At 37.1% G+C, this 24,739-nt stretch overlaps 3 protein-coding genes across 4 annotated transcripts in view; 2 read left to right on the forward strand and 1 right to left on the reverse strand.

The window, feature by feature from the left end:
• The window catches only part of otofa (otoferlin a), a 57,446-nt gene extending 57,067 nt beyond the window's left edge, over positions 1 to 379 (reverse strand). For both annotated transcript variants that reach the window (XM_060866365.1, XM_060866364.1), the window contains exon 1: positions 48 to 379. In XM_060866365.1, the coding sequence (XP_060722348.1) occupies positions 48 to 126 (79 nt within the window). In that variant the 5' untranslated portion in view covers positions 127 to 379. The remainder of the gene's footprint in view (positions 1 to 47) is intronic.
• A 945-nt stretch (positions 380 to 1,324) lies between these two features.
• Positions 1,325 to 4,502, forward strand: cimip2c (ciliary microtubule inner protein 2C). The gene is made up of 4 exons (XM_060864995.1): positions 1,325 to 1,406; positions 2,244 to 2,517; positions 2,855 to 2,964; positions 4,299 to 4,502. The coding sequence occupies exons 1-3, from the start codon at positions 1,336 to 1,338 to the stop codon at positions 2,954 to 2,956; spliced, it is 447 nt and encodes a 148-aa protein (XP_060720978.1). The 5' UTR covers positions 1,325 to 1,335; the 3' UTR covers positions 2,957 to 2,964; positions 4,299 to 4,502.
• A 1,868-nt stretch (positions 4,503 to 6,370) lies between these two features.
• fndc1 (fibronectin type III domain containing 1) overlaps positions 6,371 to 24,739 on the forward strand; it is a 36,243-nt gene continuing 17,874 nt past the window's right edge. The window contains exons 1-9 of the mRNA XM_060866366.1: positions 6,371 to 6,465; positions 14,526 to 14,720; positions 14,867 to 14,953; positions 15,883 to 15,951; positions 21,556 to 21,765; positions 21,999 to 22,097; positions 23,490 to 23,610; positions 23,803 to 23,990; positions 24,483 to 24,590. Of these exons, the coding sequence (XP_060722349.1) occupies positions 6,393 to 6,465; positions 14,526 to 14,720; positions 14,867 to 14,953; positions 15,883 to 15,951; positions 21,556 to 21,765; positions 21,999 to 22,097; positions 23,490 to 23,610; positions 23,803 to 23,990; positions 24,483 to 24,590 (1,150 nt within the window). The 5' untranslated portion in view covers positions 6,371 to 6,392. The remainder of the gene's footprint in view (positions 6,466 to 14,525; positions 14,721 to 14,866; positions 14,954 to 15,882; positions 15,952 to 21,555; positions 21,766 to 21,998; positions 22,098 to 23,489; positions 23,611 to 23,802; positions 23,991 to 24,482; positions 24,591 to 24,739) is intronic.

Below are 24,739 nucleotides of genomic sequence, written 5' to 3' on the forward strand. Positions count from 1 at the left end.
GCAGCATACGTGTAATAAACGAATAAGTGTATATTGTGTAGCAGTACCTCGGAATGAGACTTTGGCGAGTCGGTCTCCTTTACCGGGAAGATCCGAAACCGATTTCAGATACACCACCAGAGCCATGGCAGTAAAAGATTCAAACCACGGAAATCACGAACGAAAGAAATTCCCACAAAGTATCACCTACTCATATAAACGTGCCATGGACTAAGCGGACCTGTTCCTATATATAGATTTTCGTTCAAGCAACAAAACGTCAACGTGCACAGTATTTGGTATATATCTGACTTTAAAAAAATATCTGCAAACAATTAAAGTCCATTCATGTTTGTTAGGGTCTAGTCAGTGATACACACTCGCAGCTTTCCGCCCCTTTACCGCTGATGTGCACTAGTGATGTGGGGATTCGCGAACGAACCGGTTCTTTATAAACAACTCTTTTAAGCGATTCAAATAAATCGATTCCTATGAACTCGAGAGAGAAATGTTAAGTTATTTAGAAATTTAGAAATGTTGACTTATTTCTAAATTTAGTACTATGCTAGTTTAATTTTAAATGTTTCACTAAAAGTTACTAAATTCATAGGCTAATTGTGACTTTATACTTATATATATATATATATATATATATATATATATATATATATATATATATATATATATATATATATATATATATATATTATTTTATTTTTTTACTTTTTTATACTGAAGTTGTAAGTTTGACTTAATGTTGATGTTAAACTGTTAGAATAACAAATCTGGAAGCAGTTAAATGACTATAAACTCGCAGAGTTCGATTCACCTAAACATGTAGTTAGGAATCGACTCATTAAAGCGAGTCGTACTGACCGTGAGTGTTGCGCTGCTCACGCTGTTGTAAAGACACCGAGGTCCCTACAGGGGGCAGCATTTGTACAAAAGGCATCTCTTACAGGCCATCCACGGCAATCAGACAAAATAAGAAAACGTAAAAAAACTGTATATTCTCACTCAGATTGCCAACAATGCCATTGCTATGAAAATGGCTGATCAGTTATTATGTGGATGATGTAACAAGCAGGTGATTAAATGAACGATGAGGAATTAAAAAGTAGTTACGCATGCATACAAAAATCGTGCACAGTGTTTAGTGACGCAATGACGCATATATAACCTGCTCGATGCAATAGCCTTTAAATTGTACATACTGTAAATGAACAATAGAGGGAGCGCGCATGGTCACGGGAGCACCCTAGCGGTTGCCAGGCAACTCATTGTTGTCTATATAAGCGTGCAGTGCTGGGAACCAATGCTGATTTCTCTCTGAACTGTAGGTGTATGCATGAGAACATGACTTCTAGAAACGGCATTCTCATCACACACAGCAATGCGACCTACATCCCATCGCCTCTGATACCAGGGTAGGTTAAACTGATCACATCATTACATAATGCATTACGTTTCATGGACACCATAGTTGTTTTAAGGAAAAATTCAACCTGAATCACTTGCATATCAATATTTAATTTTTGTTTTAAACTTCTTTCATACTTATGTTTACTTATTTTCACTTTGGCTTCCCACAATACCTACATTACCAGTTAATCAGTAAGAATGAGACTGATGCAGCAGTGCTTAAGTATTTCAGTCTGACCAGATTTCTCACCTCCTTAAATTTACATTCTGCCTCAAACAAATGCTATTCCAAAGCTCACATTTCCATGCTATTACTACCATTAGCACCTTTGTGCTTGTCATCTCGTAGGTCACTAGCTCAAGGCTCTGTTGTAACCACCGTCTCTCATTTCTCATTAAATTAAATTTCTGAATTTTTATGAATACGACATTAAACATAAGTTGAAAATGGTGAGTGAGAAAAGAAGCTTTTGCTCTTATGTTGTGAGGAATAACAACACGATCTCACAATTTAACACTTATGTTTTAGATTGTTTCATTGTTTTATCCTTATTAAACATTATCGTAATTATGCTATCAAGCCGTTACCTTCTCACAGGAATAACAAAAATACAGTTCAAATAACTGAACACATCACAAATATAAAAATTTAAACATACATAATGTAGTCAGAGTGGACCCTTCCCATAATGAAAGAAGGAAACAATAGGTCAGAGACTTAAAGAGGAGAAACACAGGAAAAGCATGGTAAACAATAACATGGTCGATAAGGGACTGTTACCACTTTTGCTTATGCTGTTAAAAAATACACACCATGTTGTCTGAATTGTGCTTTGCATTAGGTTTACAGGACATGTCCCTACCACCAAGTTTTTGTGTGGGGACACATTTGGGAAGGCAAGCATCAAGTATTTACAGGATGTCCGCTATGCATCTATGGCTTGCCATGCAAGTGATTACAGTAAAGGTGGCATGTTTCCTTGCATCTACTCGAATGATGGATCTCTGATCACTGTGCATCACTCACAAAGCAGATACCCAGCCTTCCGCCCGACCTACGGGGCACGTTACAACGTCGATTTCAAACGGCAAGGGCAAATAAAGCTTTTTAATCAGGTGAGAAAAGGAATTGTGCTGTAGTTTGCTCTGTATACTGAAAAAAATATATTGGGTCCATATAGGAATTTAAGTCTTTCCAACTTCCATATGTTGGCAAATGGACAGACAAGAATTAGAAATATTGACAGGTATAAAATGAGTTAATGATGCAGGAAAATGAGTTAAAATGAGTTAATGATGCAGGAAATACAACAAGATTCAGAGAAAGGGAATCCATCAGACACAAAGTGAGAGAGAGAAAGAGTGTGAGAGAGAGAGAGAGAGAGAGAGAGAGAGTAGAAGAAGAAATGACTGCATGTCAGTGTTATCGTAAATGGTTTGCTTTGTCCTCTAGCTGGCACAGAAACACAGGGAGTACTACAAAGATAAGACTGGCGTACGACACCCTGTGAGTTTCTTCATAATGCCAACGATGGACTGTGAGAAGTATTTATGATCCCTCATGTAAGTTTTACACTTATCGGTAGAAATGTGTGTGTATTCATTGAAAAATACATGAAAAATGGTGATGGAAGGGGACCTGTAGCATGGGAGGAGGGATTTAATGGGGTGAAATTACACTGTATGGCCAAAGGTATGTGGACACCTGACCATCTCCTATTTGAGCTTGATGGAGATTCTGTTCCATACCTTTATGGATATAACATCCTCCACTCTCCAAGATTTTGAAGAAGTCTATGGGAATCTATGTTCATTTAGTCAAAGGAGTACTTCTGAGAACACAAGTAATGTTTCAGTTCATCACAAATTTGCTCACTGCGGTTGAGGTCAGGGCTCTGTGTAGGTCACTGAAGTGCCTCTATACCAAACTCATCAAGCCATGTTAAAAAGCCTTCTCCAAACTGTTGCAAAAACTTTGTCAGCTTACAATGTCTTTGTATGTCATCCATCACTCTGCCAGCATGGCTACATCATGCCAAAGAACACCTTTTCACTGCTCCAGAGTTTAGTGGTGGTGTGCTTTACACTATTCCAGGGAATGCTCAACATCTTGAGGTTCAGCAGTTCAACCATGGAAACCCAATTTATAAAGCTTCTGTTCTCGAGGCAGTTGTAACTCCTTACTGAGTGATGCAATAGAGAAGAGGTGATTTAGTTCACACTCTGCTCTGCAGTACACAGCAGCCCCTGCTCTGTTAGTGTTCTGCTGCTTTTTGAATGTTGCTTTGTGGCCGAGCTGTTGTTGCTACTAGCTGTTTTCATTTCATGGTCATCTCACAAAAAAATTTTGATAGCAGGCAGAAATTCCATGAACTGACTTGTGATAGAAACTCCATCCTCTGATAGTTCTACATGAGTGAGCTCTTCAGTATGGTCCATTTTACTGCCAGCGTTTGTCTATAGAGACAGCATGGCTATGTGCATGATTTTAAGCACCAGTTATCAATGGTTGTGGATGAAACACCTGAAGTAAAGTGTGGAGTTCACATACTTTTGGCTATATAGTTTAGGCTGTGTTGTCCACAAACGTTTTTGTTTTTCTTAAAGTTCATTAATGTTTTATGTCCTCAAAATTTGGTAATAATTAGATTTGTGTTTTTCATGCTCTTTTTATAGTTAATTTTTTACAGATTATACTATCCCACATTTAGGTTATGTGACCTATTTTCATCTGTGTTTAATGTTTTTCTGTATTATGGTAATTGATATCTGGTATCAATTGCTATGATCTCTCTCTCTCTCTCTCTCTCTCTCTCTCTCTCTCTCTCTCTCTCTCTCTCTCTCTCTCTCTCTCTCTCTCTCTCTCTCTCTCTCTCTCTCTCTCTCTCTCTCCTCAGAAGTCCCCTGAAGCAGTTACAGCATGATTATTTCAGTGTTGCTTGCTGATACAGCACTTTTGGGGAACTATGGTTTGGTGCTCTGGTATCCCTGGAGAAATGATGTTGGATTTGCACTGAATAGCTTAGATTTAGTGGTAAGAATACAATAGAAACTGGAGAGGTTTAATTTTGTAGTAATGTCTTTGTTCTTTGTAGAAAAATATAACTGTGTATCAATCATGAATAGACAGGCAACTACAGTACATCATTTTGAAAAGCGCTTGTATTTAGTATTATTAATATTATCCTTTGATTTCTTCTTTTATTCACTCTTTTTTCTCATGTTGCTTATATATTTATATTTGCTGCATATATTATTGTTGCTGCTCATATTTTTTCTTTTGAATTTCTTTGTAAAGTTCTTTGAGTTTTTATTTATTAAAGCTACTGTACAAATAATAACAATAATGATAATAATCACACTTTTATTATATTATTTTATTATGTTTATTGATGCGTATGTTTACACCAATAAGTATGCTGTAAGTATGGGGATTAGGAACATAATACCCTCGATCTAGATAGGACAACACAAGACAATGTCATATGAGACTTCTCTGAGCACAGGTGACTAGCAGTGTCACCAAGTATCATGTTTCCAAACAAACAAACTATTCTTACGAAAGAATAGAAATTAAACAAGCGGTTTGGTGCCATGTTGGTTTTCAAAAAGTAAAAGATAAATATGAGATTTGGTCGTTTCTATGTTTGGAATTTGAGGCTATTCTTTTCCATTTTTGGCAGGAACAGAGAAAGTGATTGTGGCTTGCATTCTGGATGCACATGATTCTTTTAAACCTTTTAAAACTTCAGTAGGGATGTTGTTAGCTAGGAAACTTGGGCCAAAACAGACCTAATGTCCATGCATGGAAGCAATCAACTCCTGACTAGAAGTTTTTTTATTAATACACATAAACAAACCACTGGGTTGGTTTACCTAAAAAATCTCCAGTGGAAAACTAAACACTTACAGTTACATGCAAACAATCTCTGTTCTATGACAGCATATGAAATCTGTATCCAACATTTTGGAAATGTTGCTGAGAACAAAAACATAAAAATGAAATTTGGCATTGCATTGCTGAACCATCAAGTTCAATGTGTGTGTATGTGTCAATCGCAGTCAATGTGACTGTGACTAATAATCCTGCTTACCTTATTCTATCAAAATGAATATAATACACCAGACCGTGCACTGACTGCAGAATGCAATCTCTCAATGGGAAACTTCTGAACAGCTCTAAATTGCTTTAGTTCAATAGCCTAGCATTCAGTGATAGTAGTTCAAATAGTATTACAGACTGTCATTTTTTTTTCAGTAAATATTTATAAGGGATTGGAAGAAAATATTCGGCCAACTGGATGAAAATATTGTAATTATCCTGGAATTGGAAGAAAGTATTCATTGAAATGCCACACAGAATAAAACAAATCATGTTTAAACAGGAAAACAAACAAACAAAAACCATGATGCACAAATTATGGGAGGCCATGTACCACACACAAAGGGAGCAATCGAGGACAGTCATGGAAAATGCATCTGGTCTGTCTGTTAAACTGTCTGTTGTGTCTTTATAAGAAAACTGACTAGTTCAAAAGGATCAGCATAAATATCAGATGTGCTTTGATTGCATATATTTCTACTTAAACATCCATTTTTAAAGTCTGTGATATTATAATGAGTGTTGTATTTGGGTATTTTCTGTGAATATTTGATAGATGTAGTCTCTATATTCTCAATAGTATTGAATTATTTCTGGTCTCCCTTATAGCTGTATTAGATGATTTTTTTTCATGCAATGACTCCCAATGGCTGTATACATATAGACAGACATAAACAGACAGACAGACAGACAGACAGACCACTGCATAGTTTATGGCCATGGGGATTTCAGATTCAGCCTGTGTCTCCCTCTAGCGGTGAGGCAGAGTCTTCATAGGTTATAAAGCAACGTAGTGAAGGTTTGGGTTTGTGCCATAAGGTAGGGAGCGGCCCCCGCCTCTTCACGCGCTCTCCGGAGCAGCGCGCGAGCTGCACCACATCTGTTCGCTATGTGTCCACCGGCAGCACGCGCTCTCCCGGTGCTCCTGCTCGTGCTCGGCTCCCTCAGCCCGATTCTCACAGGTAGGCATCACACACACACACACAATCACACACTTCAGACAGCTCATTATGTGTAGACTTTATCCATACACACATACACACACATACACACACCTTAGGCTGCTTTCCACAGGTATCTCAGTCTGTGGGCTACTGCAATTTACCAGTAATGATTTTTAAGAAAATTGTATATATATATACTTTCTGACCAAGCAAGAAAGTTGCACTCTGAAGAAATACACATTATTGGGCTTTTTTTAAGGATCATATGCATAGCAGTATATTACCAGACTGGACTGTTCATCCTCAAAGTCATAAATTTTATTAAAATTACTATTTATTTTTTCGTTCTTCTGCCATACATGTACAATATTGACAAATGATATGAATTACATTTATGCACAATAATAAATAAGGAATATACACATTACATTTCAAGAATTAAACCTATTGCTGCTGTAAATTATATATTTGCTGAAAAACGTGATATTGCTTTTCTGACCTCAGCTTTGCAATCGATTTTAAGATAATAATAAATATAATAAATCATATTTACAATAAGACCCAGATATTGTCATGATAGTGCCAGGGGGCTGATCTAATATGCCTGAGGTTTGCCTTTAATCTGTGCTTTGGTCTGCCTTACAGTAGTAGTGTTCATGTAGCATGCATGCACTATTAATTATTTGGCAAAAACTGTTTGGAATAAATTTTATCTTTCATATGCATTCGGTCATCAACATTAGATTCTGAAGGTTAATAAATTTAGCAACAGCTTATGCACATTTTCAATTTTTTATGTGTCTGAATTTTTATGTGCTATTCAACATCACTTTTAAACTTGATTCCCTTCACTATAGGGAATTATGAAGGAACTGTTTGTCTAGAACACTCATGGAAAATGGTCTCAAAGTGAGAGCTGTATGCCAAAAAAGCAAAAAATAAAGAGTGATCTCACTGTATAGCTAGCTAACAGAGCCAAGCTCCCACAGAACACAGGGGCTGCACAGGAGGAGAGCAGTCTGTTAAGGCAAAGTGCAACAATATACAGCAGTGTACAGTGAGCAGGAACAGAGCAGCATGAATTTCAGAATTTTAGAGCCATCCTGGAGAAAGTGAATTAACTAGCTTTATATCATTGAGCTCAGAAGTTATGCTGCAGATGTTCTGGACTTTCACTCTGAGTTTATGAAATCCATTTTGTCCAGACTTTCCTCTATCCCGGGTTCTGCGCACTAAGGAAAGAGCAGTATAGCTAAGGAATCTTGGAAGTGATGGTCCTGGTGATCACAGTTAACTGCCACGTTACAATAGGACATTTTTTCACTCTCTCCTCTTTTTCTCTCACTCTTTCTGTTTTGGAAGTGGTTCTGTAAATGAGGTCAATCAGTGCAGCCTGGGACTGCTGTCAGCAGCTGTATATTATCGTCTGTTTTCAGTCTATATTCTTTTGAATATCTCTGCTTGTTGACCCAAACGAGTGCCTGTATGAACTGTATGAAATAAATTGTTTTGCTATTCCAACATCTGCTTTTTCTCCCCACTTCTATTGTTCATAAATCCTGTATTTTTATCTGTATTTTAATCTGACCTATTCTTATCGAGAGTCCAAACTCATTCCTATTATAGCACCAATCAAACTTTTTTGTAGCCAGGCAAATTATCCAGTGTATAATGTATTATGCTCTGATACAGCTTTATTTTAAGGACATTATTAAAGCCTGCATATATTTGTCACATTAGACATATATACAGTATGCAGATATAAGTGTGTGAACCAGTGTTAATGTATTCATAGATAAAGACTTTAAAGCCCTTTTGTACGTCGATCTATATAAGGGCATAACTATTCAAGTTTTTTATTCCACAACATTACATATTCAAAACACAAAATCAATTACACTGTTTAAATGTAGATGTGTAACATTTTGTATAATATTTAAAGTCCTTTAACTGGTTTTGTAAAATGGCAGTAACATTTGTGATGCCATTATTTATACTTGTCTTTTTTCATTGGTCATTAGATTAAACCTATTCAGTTCAAATAAACATTCAAGTTGGCTTCTGTATACAATACCTAATACTATATGACAGTTATGGCAACTATAATAACCATGTGGTGTCCTGGAAAAACAAACAGTATTCATTAGGCTTATGTTAATTTCGTTAACTTTCTCAAAGCATGAAATGAACTGTGAAAGGAAGTTTCACTTGGTTTGTAAGTTTTTAATCTAGCCCAACGTGATCAATGCAGGAAGACAGATTTTTCATTTCAGTACGGTTTCTTAAAGTTGAGATATTAACTCTATCTCAGCCAGAATCTGATTTCATGAGTCCTGCCACAAATTTGATAGTTCCAACATTCAATCTTTCAAGTTCAGTAAACACTTAATCCCCATGCACACACATTCACACACTTATTCACACCTACGGACATGCTTGTTTTTTGGAATGTGGAGGAAAGTAGTTATCTGGAGGAAGGCCACGTGAAAATGGGGAGAAAATACAGAACAAAAAGCTCATTGTACTTTCTCTGACACTATGGATTTTACATTGTGGAGTTTCACGTGGCTCTCCTTTCATCACATTTACTCATTTTATCATCCCGCTTGGCAGTTACAAATGTCAGTCACACACATCTGCCTTACAGATAAAAATGTGTGTTTTTTGTCAGACTCATACCTAAACACACATCTGGTGGTGTTCTGGTGGGAATTGTTAAGGAGCAAGTAAAGAAGAGGAGAATGAAATTCACAGAGAAAAAAGGGACACATAGACAAGGGAGAGTGAAATGTGAGGACAAATGTGCATTCAAAACAGAGTTAAGTGAAAAGAAAGGAAAAATAATGCTGGAACCAGCAACAGAAATGTAATTCCATTGTGTTTGAGTCAAAAATACAATTATAAACTGGAGAGAATATAACAAGGCTGCTTATAGCTTTAATTCAAGGAGTCATAGATCAAATACATTGTTAAATTTGTACAGTGTATTCAGAAAGAATTCCGACCCCTCCACTTTTTCATCAGTTTGTCACATCATGGTATCAGCATAATATTCCCTACAGAACAATTTCTATAAATCTCTGACAAATACCAAACTGAAATCACATTTACTTGTATATTCAGACCCTATTCATTAATATTTGAAACTGAGTATCCTGTTTTAAGGATCATCCTTTAGATGTTCCTGCAACTCAAATTTAAGATCACTAGAGTTAAATTCATTCATTACAGGACTTTGGAAAACATACCTGTATCTATATAAACCCCCACAGCTGACTGTAGACCTCAGAGTGTCAAACAAGGCATGAAGTCAACGGAATTGTCTGTAGACCTCTGAAAATGAATTGTGTTGATGAACGGGTCTGTGGAAGGTACTGTACCTAAATGTCTCAAAGAACACAGTGGCTTCTATCATTCTTAAAATAAAAGTTCAGAGACTCTTACTAGAACTGGCTATCCAGCCAGATCAAGCAAATGTGTAAAAAGGGCTTTAGTCATGTAGATAATGAAAAACCTGAAGGTCACTTTGATCAAACACCACAGTTTTGATGTGGAGATGAGGAAGGATAAACATATCAAGCCTTTTTGGTATAGAGGACCAGTGAAAGCCACTTGTCAATAAAAGGCACAAGAAGCCTCACTCTTCTGCTTAAACCAAGAACAAAACTATTGACCTTTGGGATTAATGCTAGACATTTCATCTGGATAAATCTAGGTGCAGATCATCACCTGGACAAATGACAGCACCGTAATAGGGGTTTATATTTCAGCAGCAGGGACTAGAAGCCTTGATCAGATTAAGGAAAAGATACACTGATCAAAGTGCAGAGATCCTTTGAGGAAAACTGTTCAAGAGAGCTCAGAATCTTTCAACACTAAAATGACGTACATATACAAGACAGATTCTCGGCTTTGGGACAAGTCTGGAAATGTCTCTGAGTGCCCCAGCGAGAGCAGGTACTTAAACACAATCTCTCAACTGATCTGAAAATAGTGGTACAATGACACTCCTCCTTTAAACCAACCAAGCTTGAGAAAATCTGAATGAAACCACCTGAAAGCGTCATACTTAGCAAAACTAAAGATGTAATTCACTGCCAATGTCATATATATATACACATACATATATTTTTTTTTGATAATAATTTTGTATGATGTATCATATTTATGGAGTAAGTAGGTCTGTAGGAAAATATGAAAAAGTCATTGTCACACTGTATATAGTTGAATCACAGGAGAAATCACACCTAAAGAGTTCGTCATTCCTTGCTTTAAAACATCTGATATAGCTTAAAAGGAAAAGCAGATCATTTTACAAGCACAAATGCTCCATGTGAGGTTCGTGATGCTTCGGTGTTCTTTTGTGTTTGAGGAAAATGTACTGTATATTATGCATGTAGCAGTATATACTGTATTACTATTGAAAGAATGACAGTGGACATATTCAGAAAGCTGCTTTGTGTCCCTGTGTGGGTTTCAGTATGGTTCTAATGCATAAATTTCACATATTTCACTGACACACTGGCGTTTAAACGGCAGGTGCTTGCCCTGCAGCTCGTTCCATAGTCTTTATAAAAAACATTGTGAATATGACCGACACTACGTTGGCAGACACGAGCACAGTCGCTCACACACTACTAGTTATTCCCTGACATAATAACATAAACATAGTATTTATGTGACAAAACCATTTTACGTTCATCCCATTACAAATTTGTCTGTGACTTATTTGTAGACTTTTCTAGCTGAATTGGGAAAAGCAACCTCTTTCATTTGCACACTTATAAATGTGAATTTGCTCTGTCATCAAGGTGGCCAAGCGAGAGAAGAAGGTATGAGGGTGTGGAAGTATAAACTGGAACGAACTTGCCCAGCAGCCTGGTCCATTTGTTTAATGCATACCTTATACATACCCATCATATGCACCATTTATATTCACCATTGTAATAAAGATGCTTTAAGTTATTAATGATCCATAAATGAGCATAAAGCACTAATGATACTTACATAGTTTTATTGTGCAAAAACAAAAATTACAACAGCACAGAATACCGAAAGTTGGCTTATCGAAAACTCAGTTAATTTACTCTTTTTCTATTAGTGTTTTATTAGCAGTAGAATTATGATGTCTCAGTTACTCTATAAACTGTTTATTTGAGGTGTAAGTCCTCTTGTTTAGTTTTATTGAGCTCAGTATAATCCAGAGGTGTTTAAATTTAAGACAAAGCTTCAGAGATTAAAGTTTGTGCTTGTGTGTGTTTTTGGAAACACTACTAATATGTTTATTGATTTGGCAACTTAAAATATGTAACAGGCTTAGTTCACATAGTGTACATTAGCTCATGATATTCATTGCCATGTTAAGAAAAATGCAACAAGTAATATATAAAAAAGATGATATTATGAGATATCTACATTAACTTGGAGTTTGGTGCTTATAAACAAAATTCTAACGTCAATTCCCTTCCAAATTGCAACAGCTATCTTAACAGCTATAAAACTGTCAATTTCTGTAATACATTTTTTTCTATAACAATAAAACACAGACATTGAGAAACGAGTAGTTTAAAAAGTATTTTCCAATAAACAGAGCCCAAAACCACATCAGAACATGACATAAACAGCATGTGCTTGCAACATCCTCTCTCACGTGCACTCGCTAATGCCAGTCCTTTACTGAGCAGAAGAGTTTGTTTTTTTTTAGGATGAGCCAAATGCACCTAATTGAACTATTAAATGTCCACTGAATACCTGTAGTATAAATAAGTTTAAAAAATGTAGCATGGAAAAGTTTCAAAGTTTGGGTCTAGTGGTGCACTAGGATTATAGTTCTTGAGGCCAGTTATAAGACCACAACATCCTGATCTTGATCTCTATTTGGACTTGAGCTTGGCCATAAGTCACAAAGTTAAAATTGATTTAAAAATGATTCTCCAAATCCATAAATAGTTCAGTACATTTCCAACACTTGGCAGATGTCATTCAGAGTGACTTAAAAAAATATATATCATCATGCCAATACACATAGGTCATGGTCTAAGAACATTGTCAAATAAAAATCCTGTTAGAGAGGAGTTAGTGTAATGAGGTATCAGCAACATAATGACATACCATGTTACACAGTCCTAGCATTAGCATTAGTGCACAGTGAACAGTATTGCACTGTTCCATAGCTCTTGCTATTTATTGAAGGTGGAACTCATTAGCATTGGTTGAGTTTGTACATTGGTTCCTTCTGCCAGGGAGTAAGAAATGATGCTGCAGAGTTAAAAACATTACATAGGTCAGCCACTATATTCTGCGGTCACTTGAGCAAACCATCTGAAATGACATGCATTCCTCTTTATCCATGACAATCATGGCAGTTTTAACTGAAGCAAGGCAAGGCAAGTTCCTGCTCTTCTAGCTCTGCCCTCTTATGCTGCTTCAGGGACGTCTACTCACAGCAGGGCAGTTTAGATCTGTACAATATAAAGAAATTTTGAAAGAACTTTCATCTCTTGCCTTGCACCGGCACTACTGTAGGTAGAACTAAACAAGCAATCATGTCATTGTGATGTTTATTACATATTACTATACATACAGTAAATAACCTTTAAATCGCTGTTGGTTGTTGTTGACCAAAAAATTTTTTAATTCAAATTCCAGATGACTTCATAAACCGCTGGGTTCTTATTTTTGTCCTTTTTTTTTGCATATCATTGCATATTTAAATGTCAACAACCATAATTAGATAAATACAGCACACTTCTTGGTTGAATTATGGCTTGTTTCACAATTTCACATCATTGAGGAAAAATAAGGACGTTTGTTGTTTTGCACTGTGAGCTTTCACAGCTTTCTACTCTAGTCTTTCTGCTCTTTTCTGGCCTTTTTTTTTAACTTTGTCACATAGTTCGACCTGGCGTTCATTGATATCCAACTTCCTCAGGTATCTCCCCCTCACCAAGGCACGCATGTCTGTGATGATTTGTTTTGCCGACCTAGGCTATCAAGGCATTTTTCTTGCTGCCTCCTGGTTTGCAAGATCCCGCTTTGTTTAAAACCCTATATTTTTGTACAATGTTCTGTATAATATACAGTGTGCACACTGGTCGGCGCTATTTTGTGTATCTGTCCTGTAGTGTTCTGTATTGTCTGTTTGCCCTGTCTTTTGTCTCACACTGTTTGCACTAGGTTGCACATGATGCGCTTTATGTGGCTAGGACAACTTACTTTTAAGTCCTTAGCTCTGTGTTGTTTTATGTAGCTCTGTGTTGTTTTATGTAGCACCATGGTGTTGGAGAAATGCTGTTTGACAATAAACGCTTCTTGACTTGGTTTTTCTGTGCTATGAGGCACACATTGTTCAATTTGTGATTGGGTGTCTGTTGCTAAGCATCTAGTCATAATATTATAACACAACACAGTACGGTTCACACTGTACAGTTTTTGGCATCACAATGAGGGTTAACATCGCAAAAGCAATGCTTCAGAGCATGGTTTTATAACCCAGAGTAAAGCGTGGTTCTGACCCTGCTTATAAATTACCACTGTGAAACATCTCCCTGGGGATAAACGCAGGGTTTAAACAACAATAACCTGGGTTTAAGTGCATAGCCTTTGTTTATTAAATAGATACATTTGTACAGTATTTTGTTTATTTATCAAGATGTGGTGAAACATTACTACATTTTTCATTTATAGCCATAGTCATAGTCACCATAGTCTTATACAAACAAAAATGTACTTTGTTTAGCATTTTTTATGATTTAATATAAAAAGAGTCTTTTCAGTAGAAGAATATTTCTTCACTCAAATTTTGTTCAAAATATTCTATGAATATTGAATGGTGAGCCCAGTATTCTTAATCGATCACATTTCTAGATGTGAATTACAGAGAATAAAGAAATAAATTGAGTGAAATATAACCAATGCGTTTTACATTCCTATTGGAATCTTTTGGCAAATTGAGGCTCGAGATATGTTGTACGCTAAACAGTTACTTATTGCTCCCCAATTCACATGAATAAACATAATCAGTCTTTGTATTGACAGCATGTGTAAATTGGCAGTCATTTTTTTTGGCTTTCTCTTAGCATTTAAACCATTCCATCCACGCAATGTGAAGCTTACCTCAGTGGAAAAGGGCTTAAAGGTGACATGGGACCCACCTAACGAGCTGGATGGTCGGCCAGTGGATCGATACAGTATTGGCTATGGCAAGTCCATGAGGTCTCTGCGCTTCATCAAGGTGGACAAGGACAGCCGCTCCGAGGTACTAGAGGACGTAGGTAAGGTGGATAGTTATGTTACTGGCTGCAGATTTGACAGTCGATAGTCATGCAAAGAAGGAAATAAATTGCAAGTATTAAATGCATGACATCAGCATGCACTATTTGTTTAATTTGCACGGTGTGTGTGTGTGTGTGTGTGTTAGAGCCTGGAGTCCTGCACTTTCTCAAGATCAGTTCTGAGAATGAGGATGGAATGAGTAAACCAGTCTACAGAGCAGAAACTCCAGGAGGTATGTGTGTGTGTGTGAGAGATAGAGAGAGTGTGTGTTGCATATGCACGTGTAAGTATGGGACAGTTTTCCGTTGTTTCCTATTATTGCTATTATGGGTCTTGGTTTTATTTATAGGAGCTAAGACGTTTTTGAGCATGTTTAATTGACTGCCTTCAGTAACCAACAAAAGTATATTCGTTTCATGTTTTACCAATGCACAGTAAATCCATTTTATAAAAGCTTTACACATCCAAGTGACTTAACAGAAATACTATTTCAATATTACATTGTCAATCAACACTTCAGCAGAGTCCTATTGTGGCTACAAATCATTTCTGAACGTTTACACAGAAAATATTTATAACTTCATGGCCTCCCAGCTTATTCTTAATCTTGCCTTTTAAAACCAGGCTGGATGACTAATAAAACGACCCACACTTGAACACAGTACCGAATATAATCAGTCCAGTCTGCTTTTGTAATTATTCCATTCTCACCGATTGCTGGCCTTCTCTAGCAGCTGGAATCGCACTCCACTATAAAAAGCTATTAGCAAGCTTTGTGTTGTCAGACCCAAAGCCAAAACCAGGGCGTTGTTTGGTGGCAGCTTGTCACCCTTCCAATGCCACATAAATCTCTAAATCGTTTCCTCTTCTGCCTCTAATAAACAACATCCATATGTATAGCTCCATTTCCAAAACATGCACACAACACCAGGCACAAATTATTCAGTACACTTATTAATAAATAAGAACACACATTGCTGCAGTGCATAGGCCATAAATCTGTTTGTCAAAGCATTTTTATTTTAATAGTATAAGATTAAGTAAAGGTTTTAATGACGTGTTATACAATATATTCTGTATAGTATATGTATATAGTTTGTCAGTTTAACACTGGTACTTTTATCAAAATAAACCACAAATTCCCTTTGTTTTTCACTACAGGTGGGGAATTGGTAAAACTGGATGGCTTTGCCGTTGAAGGAAGTGCTTCTGCAAACGCTTCCTTACCAGGTAGGATCTCATACAATCTAACCAGTGTTTTCAATAGCTAATGTCAGTTTAGCAAAGGAAAATCGCACTTTCAAATTGCATTTAGTAAATATGCAGTGAGTCAGTGGATTATGAAGGAAACATGCATTAGAATGTCAACAGTTTAGCTTACAAAAATCTTCATCCTCTTAATAGACTCATGAAGCATGAAGGCACCACACGTTAATTCACTCAGGGGAAAATCTGAAGTCTTCCGAAGACAAAATTCAGTGTCTTTCCCTAGCATTATAAAATTCACACTATTATGGAGTGATCTGGTGAACTCCTTGGGGGTGGAGCAAAGACCTCATTGAGGCAAAGAGTGCTTTTAGAATTTATTTCCCTCCAGACAGAGACAGATATGTTTAGCTAGAGCATAGATGGTGCCAATGTGCATAACTTTCAAGAAATATAATAACAAAATTTCAGATTCATGGGATGGTAAAAAACCCTGATCAAGGTGGCGTTAATGCAGCACAAACACAGAAAACAAGACCAAAAACAGGCAGCAGAGTCAACACATGAGCACTAGACTATGCGCTCCAAACGGAAATCTTAAAACAGTGGAGGAGTGAATATAACAGACATCTGAAATACAGTTTGATGGTTTGGTTTTGCAAATTATATTGAGTAAAAGTAAATAATTGTAATTACTTATAGCCAAGCTTTGCTAACTAGCTCAAAGATAGGTTAGTTAAAATAACAAAAATAAAGCAAAAATGGTGCAAGTGGTGTCCTTGTAGCTACAATATATGGATTTTAGTATGCAGACCTGACCATTACACCCATTTTAAAACCATGGGCATTAACATGGTGTTAGTCCACCTTTACTGCTATAATCTGGCCACTTTTCTGAGATTACATTCCACAAGATTTTAGAATGTGGTTCTGAGGGTTTGTGCAGTTCCAGTTCATCCAAAAGGTGCTCAGTGGGGTTGAGGTCATGACTCATGACTCATGAGTTCTTCCACATCACCAAACTCTGTATTTATGGAGCTTGATACGTGCACAGGGCATTGTCATAAGGAAACAGGTTTTGCATCCATTTGTTCTGATGATCTTAATGTTCATTACAATGTTCTTACAACTTTGCAACACTTACATGAAACACATATTGGTGTGAGGGTCAGGTGTCCACATCCTTTGCTCTGTAGTGTACTTACGGTTTTCAGTTAGTAATCTGCATATTAATAAGAAATATGCTTGGCCACACTTTTTAGTAGTATAACATTACTCCTGTGTAATTCATTAATAATTCATTTCAATCTTACTGATTTTGATTTTTATACCCAAAGCTGGGATCTGTGAGAAAGAGTGTCTATGAGAAAGAAAATCTGGTATAGAGCACATGGGCAGCAGCACAAGCATGGGTGAAAAAATGGCTTTCTTTACTGCAATGCCCATATAAAGCCAGGTCTCATGGCTACAATTCATATACATAAAGGAGACAGATGTATTACAAAGTTTAAGCAAATATCGACAGGTCTAGTAGCTGTAATCTGCTCTGTCTCTACTGCATAGATTCTGGAGAGCAGTAAGAATAGTCACATTCAGCATATGCTAAATGAATCTTGCTAAATAAAACTCTAGATCTTAAAGGTACAGTACACATTTTGACTGTTACAATCATCATAATAGTATTTTGGTTATTTGGTTATTTAATCCTTTATGTATTCTATAACTGTAGAGCCATTAGCCAATACAGTAATATCATATTTGCTACTCTGCAAACGCAGCTTTGAACTGGAACTAATTATTTAATCCCACCCCTTTGTTTAATAACCCCTTAGTCTGTGATTACAACTGTAGATATAATATGGACGCCTTATACTGTAGGTAAACTTAAATTTCATTATTCCTAATGAATTATTCTACATTTTTAATAATAACTCTAAAAAATGCAGCAAAAAATGTAATAGTCTTTCAGTTAGTCCCTAGAGTAATGAATGCACTAGAAGAGCAAAATATCCATACAAGTTTTCTGTTTAAGCTTCCTTTACTGGTGTCCTTCAGCAGTAGAGGCAAACGCATGGCTTCTTTGATATTAGAATAATGCATTTCTTTTTTTAATCCTCCAAGCTTGCCTGAAGCCAATCTCTGAGCGTGTTACCTGTTCCAGGGTAAAGGGAAGGAATTTGTCTATATAACACAAATGACAGACGTTTCCTTCACTCCCAGGAGTAAATGAGGTAAAAGAGAAACAAAATGTAAAGCTTTAGTAGCACTGAGGGTGTTTTATCAGATAGAGTTACCACTCTTATTCTTCAAACGCCTTTCTAATTGTATGGAGAAAGCAATAAATACACATTCACATACCTTATTATTACTCCCTTCTTGGGATATTTAAGGATCTCAGTGGATTGAATTACCACAGCAGGATACCATTATGTCAGATTACACTTATTTATATTTCAAAGATAAAGCAAGGCTTGGAGAAAAGATAAAGAGATAAAACTGACAGAGAATGAGTTAAAAGCGGGTTTTTTGTTGTTGTTTTTTTTTTCCCCCTGACTGATTGACGTCTGTATAGTTGGCATTGGCTTAGCATTCCAATAATGATGCCGCTGTACTGTTTTAGATTCTCCTTGGAAATGCCATGGTGTTGCCATAACATTGCACTCTAAACTCTGTCTGTCTGGGAGCTAATAAGAAATATAAGTTATTCTGTCTGAGTGCACTGGGTTCATTTTTCGAAGCTTTCTGTAAATAAAATGTTATAATAATGTTGTAAGCTATGTAAATCCCAAATATTCCTTTTTTTTATTAACTGATGATCCATATTCACAGAAATGTTTTTTTTTAATGGTGGGCTTTGGGTTTTATTGTCATCATCTCATTAAATTGCAACTAGTAAAACTGAAGCCATTAGCTCTCTTAGCCACACATTTTTTTACTTTAAATTTTGTGATGCATGCACCAAGTTATGCTACGTTTAAGTGTTGATGGAACAACACTCGAATATGACATGCAGGAATTCTTAATTGGCCCTTTCACTATTACCAAGTGTGAAGAGATGTTAGAAGCCAGGCCCTGTAAAACCCAGCTGAGTGTACACATAGCTGGACTATGTCAGCTGCCCTGGCCCCTAGAGCTGGCCGTTTCATCCAACACCTGCCAGAAAGCAAGACAGAGTGCGGTGAGATGCATACCGTAAAAGCCCTTAGAAAGGAAAGAGGATGCAAATGGTGAAAGTAAGAAACAGAGAAACAGATGGTGAAAGAGAAAGAAAGAGGTGTACACTGTCTTTTCCTCAGAAGTTGAAGTCTTTAGTAACCAGTTTATCCCGGTCAGGGTCACGGTGGTCAAGAGCACTAGGTATGAGGTAGGATACACCCTGGACACACTAGTCTGTCAACACATATATACGTTCACACTTTCATTGACATCTAGGACCAGCTTAATGTCATCAATCCACCTACTGCTATGATTTTTGGAAGTATGTGGAAACTTGCAGAAAATCCACATGGCCAGGGAGATCAAGGAAAATCCCAGACAGACAGTAACATGAGCTCCGAATCAAACCGTATAGCTGTAAATTGTTAATGCTATCTGCTTCTTACCTTGACACTCATGGGGTAGTTAATATTTAAAAATAAGCCAGAATAATCTTGTCTTACTGAAACACCTAGCCACAGCTAATTAAAAACACATAAACATGACAGTAAAAGCATCTCCTTTTCCTGCTGCTGACATTTGAGTGTCTGTCTTATTCTGTGCTTTTCATTAGTTTAGTATTTTCACTAGAGATAGTACTGTGCCTTCAGCAGTTGTGCCAGTGTATGAAGTGTTGCCTCTTAAAAAGTAAAATAATTCAGAATTAAGACAAAACACATAGTTCTCTCTCTCTCTCTCTCTCTCTCTCTCTCTCTCTCTCTCTCTCTCTCTCTCTCTCTCTCTCTCTCTCTCTCTCTCTCTCCCTTACATTCTCTCTCTCTGTGTCTCTCTTGCTCTCTCTCTCTCACACACACACACACATTTTTTTCCGTCTTCTTCCAGACCGGTTTCCCCATCTAGAACTCATTCACCCCAGCAGCATTCAACTCAAGTATAAACATATTTTTTTGCATTACAAATTACTGATTTAGTCATTAAAGTTTTAGAATCAAGTCCAAATAATTCTTAAAGAGGTTATTTAATAGCTGTGTAAAAAAAAAATAATAATAATAAAATGGAGAAAGCTTACCTTGCTGAAACAACTGGCATGAGACTTTTAAAGCATTCCAGAATGTGGTGCACTACTGCAACGGACACACTAAATGATGCAGAGCAAAAGCACTTCAGGTCCAGATTCCTTGCTAAATCAAAAAATATCTCTCTTCAGCATTTAGCCTGGTGTTGCTTTAGGAAACCTAGAAGATAAACCTAAGATATTTAGTTCTGATGTGATACACAGCGCTCGTAATGCAGTGACTCTGTGTCCAATGACAAAATTAAATTGCAGTCTATCATCTGCGTGTGATTACTGAAGGAGACAGAGGAAAGGCTCATGAGGATGTTTTTCATTACACTGTCTGTGATATTAGACTGCACAGCAATGAGAAGAGAGAAGAAAAAGTAGGACATTGAAAAATGGGAGAGAAATCAATGCTTTAACGGAAAGGGAGGAAAAACTGCCTGGCTGTCTGCTGGCAAGGTCCAGTCATATGGGGAATAACACTAGAAAAACAGCAAAAAGGAAGTGAGAGCGCAGAGGACTGTGTGGTCTTGAATGTCTATAAGCTTGAATAAACATGGGTTGTTAAATTCTCTCTGCATTCTGCAAACATTTTTTCTGAGATTCAAAATCGCTTTTGTTTGCTACAAGATCTAATCAACATATTTTTTGTAGCCATGGTATGACATACACAAACAAATTGATGCCACATTACAAAAGAAAGAACAACAAAAAACAGATCATCTACAAAAAGTCACGAAGATCTTAAAGTTAATGAATAACATCATATAAATGATCATTATCCCAAATCACAGCCTTTTAAGTCCATGCAACAAACTTTTATAACATTTCTGAGAAATTACTGAAGTAATGAATGAAAATGAAGTAAATTATTACTTACAGAAAGGGGGCATGGTGGCTTAGTGGTTAGCACATTCGCCTCACACCTCCAGGGTCGGGGTTCGATTCCCGCCTCCGCATTATGTGTGTGGAGTTTGCATGTTCTTCCCGTGCCTCGGGGGTTTCCTCTGGGTACTCCGCTTTCCTCCCCCGGTCCAAAGACATGCACGGTAGGTTGATTGGCATCTCTGGAAAATTGTCCGTAGTGTGTGAGTGCGTGAGTGAATGAGAGTGTGTGTGCCCTGCAATGGGTTGGCACTCTGTCCAGGGTGTATCCTGCCTTGATGCCCGATGACGCCTGAGATAGGCACAGGCTCCCCGTGACCCGAGGGAGTTTGGATAAGCGGTAATGAATGAGTATTACTTATAGACTTATGTCTGTCTTATGTGAAGAGACACTTTATATTACTTGACTCGATATACACACACACACATAGATATAGATAGATAGATAGATAGATTAAATAGGTTATTTAAACTTAATTAAATCTTATCAAAGAAATAAAGCAAACATTGTCTTTGTCTCTTGTTAGGTAGGAGGTCATCTGAGCGCTCCTCTAAGATAAGCCCTCGTCCTACAGATGAGAAATCAACAGTGTTACGGCAGAGAGCCCCTCAGTCCTCCTCAGGCCCTGAAGCTCCACAGAGAGGAGGATACCTGCCCATTCGCTCTCAAAACAAACATAGGGTGGACCTCAGTCAGCCTCAAGCTGACCAGCGCAATGCTAACAAACCTAAACTAGGTGATTACAAGTGTCATATGATAACTTTTGGATTTTGATATTCCCCAAGCAGGTTTATGTGGTTTATTATCTCTGATTATTCTGTTTCCTTATTGCTCTTGTTGTGTTAATGCACTTATAATACTAGAAGCTGCAAGAGTTCATTAGCATGGATAGATATGTTCAGTTTGTGAACAGCATGGCGTGGTGTATATAATGATACATGGCTGTATTTGATATTTCTCTATTCATAGCTTCTGAGTCCATCTATGTGGTATCACTGCAGGCACAGAAAGCCCCACAGAGGACCGTACCAGCAAGCAAGACTGTCAATACCGAAAGCCCTCCTCCAGGTAGAAGCTGTTATAGTAGTACCAAGTGACCTCAGTATTAGTAAGTTAAATGTGCCATTTTGGCTGAAAATGATTTAACCACATAAACTTTACTGGTGGATACTTTATTATCCTGTGGTTTTTAAATTTTAAAGTTTTTGTTGTTAGACTAGAAAAAATGAAGAGGTCTCAAAATCAGAGATAAATTCGGTTTGATGAGGTTGTATCTGCCGGTCAAGCAGCATCCGGGATGAATGTATGATGACTGCAACATAGGTGACCAATCAACATTCATGTTTCTTATACACTCTGACAGAGAAGAACAGACTTACAACAGTGCCAGAGGAGACCAGTAACTTATCCCTGTAACAGTTTTACATATACAACATAAGAGTAATAAAAACAGGTACAGTCCAGGACTACTGTACTCACTGCAGTTAAAATATAGAACTACACGGGCATATTAGATAAAAAGGCTAATTTTGTGGCCTAACATCAGACAACAGTAGCATTAAACATTCCTGACATTAGCTAGGGGTGGTGGTAGCTCAAGTGTTTAAGGCTCTATGTTGTTGATTGGAATGTCAAAGCTCAAGTGCCATTGCTGGGATCATGAGCAAGGCCCTCAACCCTCTCTGCTTTAGGGGTGCTGTATCAAGGCTGACCATGTGCTCTGACTCCAACCTCTAAAGCTAGGATATGCAAAAGAAAGACTTTGATTGTGCTATAATGTAAAAGTGACAAAAATACAGACTTCTTTACACTCGCTCCAAGCAATATGCTTAATATATGCTCAGCTTTTCAGTGTAAAGGGGGGCTGAATGTCAGGTAGCAGCTGGCCATGGAAGTGTAGTCCATGGTGATCATGCTTGTAGACTGTGGTGTGTATTGCAAGATGGAGTTTGACGACTTGGTTGACTTGAACAGTCTTGCTTTAGTAGTTGTAATGAAACATGTATTGTATTTTCAAGCGTATTTAATATTGCTATCTGTTAAAAACTTCTTTACAATGTTTATAACCATTTGTTCATTATTTAATGAGATTTAGAGATCGCTTAAATAGAAACATTCAGATAGAATCTTATCAAATAGTAAATAAGCTCACAGAATAAGGTCATATCTGTGTTTCTCAGAAATTAAAAAAATCCACATTTTAAGTGCCTCAGAAATTGGAGTAAATATAAATAAATTTGTATTTGAAGTTACCTTATAATTTAAACCTTGTTAAGCCATAAATTATAATATAAATGGCAGGCCATTACAAGAGGAACACAAAATCACACAACATTAAATCATTGTGGAGTTAAAATTATGTTTAATGGTTCTATAATGATATGATACTCAGTTTATTACTGTAAAACAATCTTAGTCTTTTGGGAAATCAAGTTTCTAATCATTAACCATGTTTATCAGAGCATGATGAAGTAGAGGAGGTGGAAGACATTACAGTGAGGATACTGTCTCCCCAGTCTGTTGTAATCACATGGGTGGATCCACTTGTCAAGAAACAGAAAAGTTTCCCTGAAGGTACCAGGTAGGAAATGCATCAGGTTGGTTTTGTTTAAAAAAATGTTTTCTGTAATAAATTATATGATTTGTGTAAAACTGACTTGTGTAATATATATTAACAAAGCTTTGTATGATAGTGGTTAGTGTCTAATAAGAGAGAAGAGAATAATTCAAAATGAATTTTTGATGAGACACAATGAATATCCATTGCTTGTAGGCAATACACTGTCAGATACAGAGAGAAGGGAGAGTCTGCTCGATGGGAATATAAGGAGACCTCACAGAAGCGGCTTGTGATTGAGAAGCTGTCTGCAGATGGAATGTATGAATTCTCTGTTCGAATCACTCAGGGTGACCAACATGGGAAATGGAGTGTATCTGTATTTCAAAGGACCCCTGAATCAGGTATGGATTACCCAGGATTCTTTGAGTTGAGTGAGCTCCAAACAATTTGTGTTGTGCATGTAAAAGTAGACAAGTATATGCATTTAGTTTGCAGTTACATACCACATAGATATCTGGTTGATTTGTTTTGCAGGACACCTTATGTGTAACACAAAAACCCACCATCACATACACACACCCACACACACATGCACACACACACAAACACACATACACATACCTATATGCGCATACACACAATTAACAAAGATTTCTCTCAGTGTAGTTTAAATTATGCATTATAACACCCAATGTGTAATGGATCATTAAGGTGTCTTGGAACCACTGAAAACCATTGATGACTTCATTACTAATTTTCCTGGAATACCTAGAACTGTGCTGTTTCCAAATAAAAATAAAAATGGCGAGAAGAACACTGAAGATCTAGAGCAAAATCTCTGTATTGCCTCTTCTCTTCATTTATGACCTGTTATCATGTCCATAACTCTGCAGCACCCGCTGGCCCTCCGGAGAATTTTGAGGTGAAACCACTTAGAGGGAAAGGCACAGCAGTCACTGCAACATGGGATCCACCAGATGAACCCAATGGTAAAATCAGAGGTGAGGCTTACAGTACAATGCACTCCTGTTTATAATTCAACAGCTCCTATCTTGTTTAATCTGTGAGGAGTATGGCCAACGTTCAGGAGGAATTGGCAGTGAAGAATTATTCTAGTATTTTGCCAAGTTACAAATTAAAATAAATCATA

The sequence above is a fragment of the Tachysurus vachellii genome, chromosome 3, assembly GCF_030014155.1.
Source record: "Tachysurus vachellii isolate PV-2020 chromosome 3, HZAU_Pvac_v1, whole genome shotgun sequence".
In the NCBI taxonomy this organism is placed as follows: Eukaryota; Metazoa; Chordata; class Actinopteri; order Siluriformes; family Bagridae; genus Tachysurus; species Tachysurus vachellii.

Coding starts and splice junctions, on each gene's coding strand:
- cimip2c (XM_060864995.1), top strand. CDS start 1,336: ATGACTTCTAGAAACGGCATTCTCATCACACACAGCAATGCGACCTAC. Junction 1,407..2,243: donor CCATCGCCTCTGATACCAGG/GTAGGTTAAACT, acceptor GCTTTGCATTAG/GTTTACAGGACATGTCCCTA. Junction 2,518..2,854: donor AAATAAAGCTTTTTAATCAG/GTGAGAAAAGGA, acceptor TTTGTCCTCTAG/CTGGCACAGAAACACAGGGA.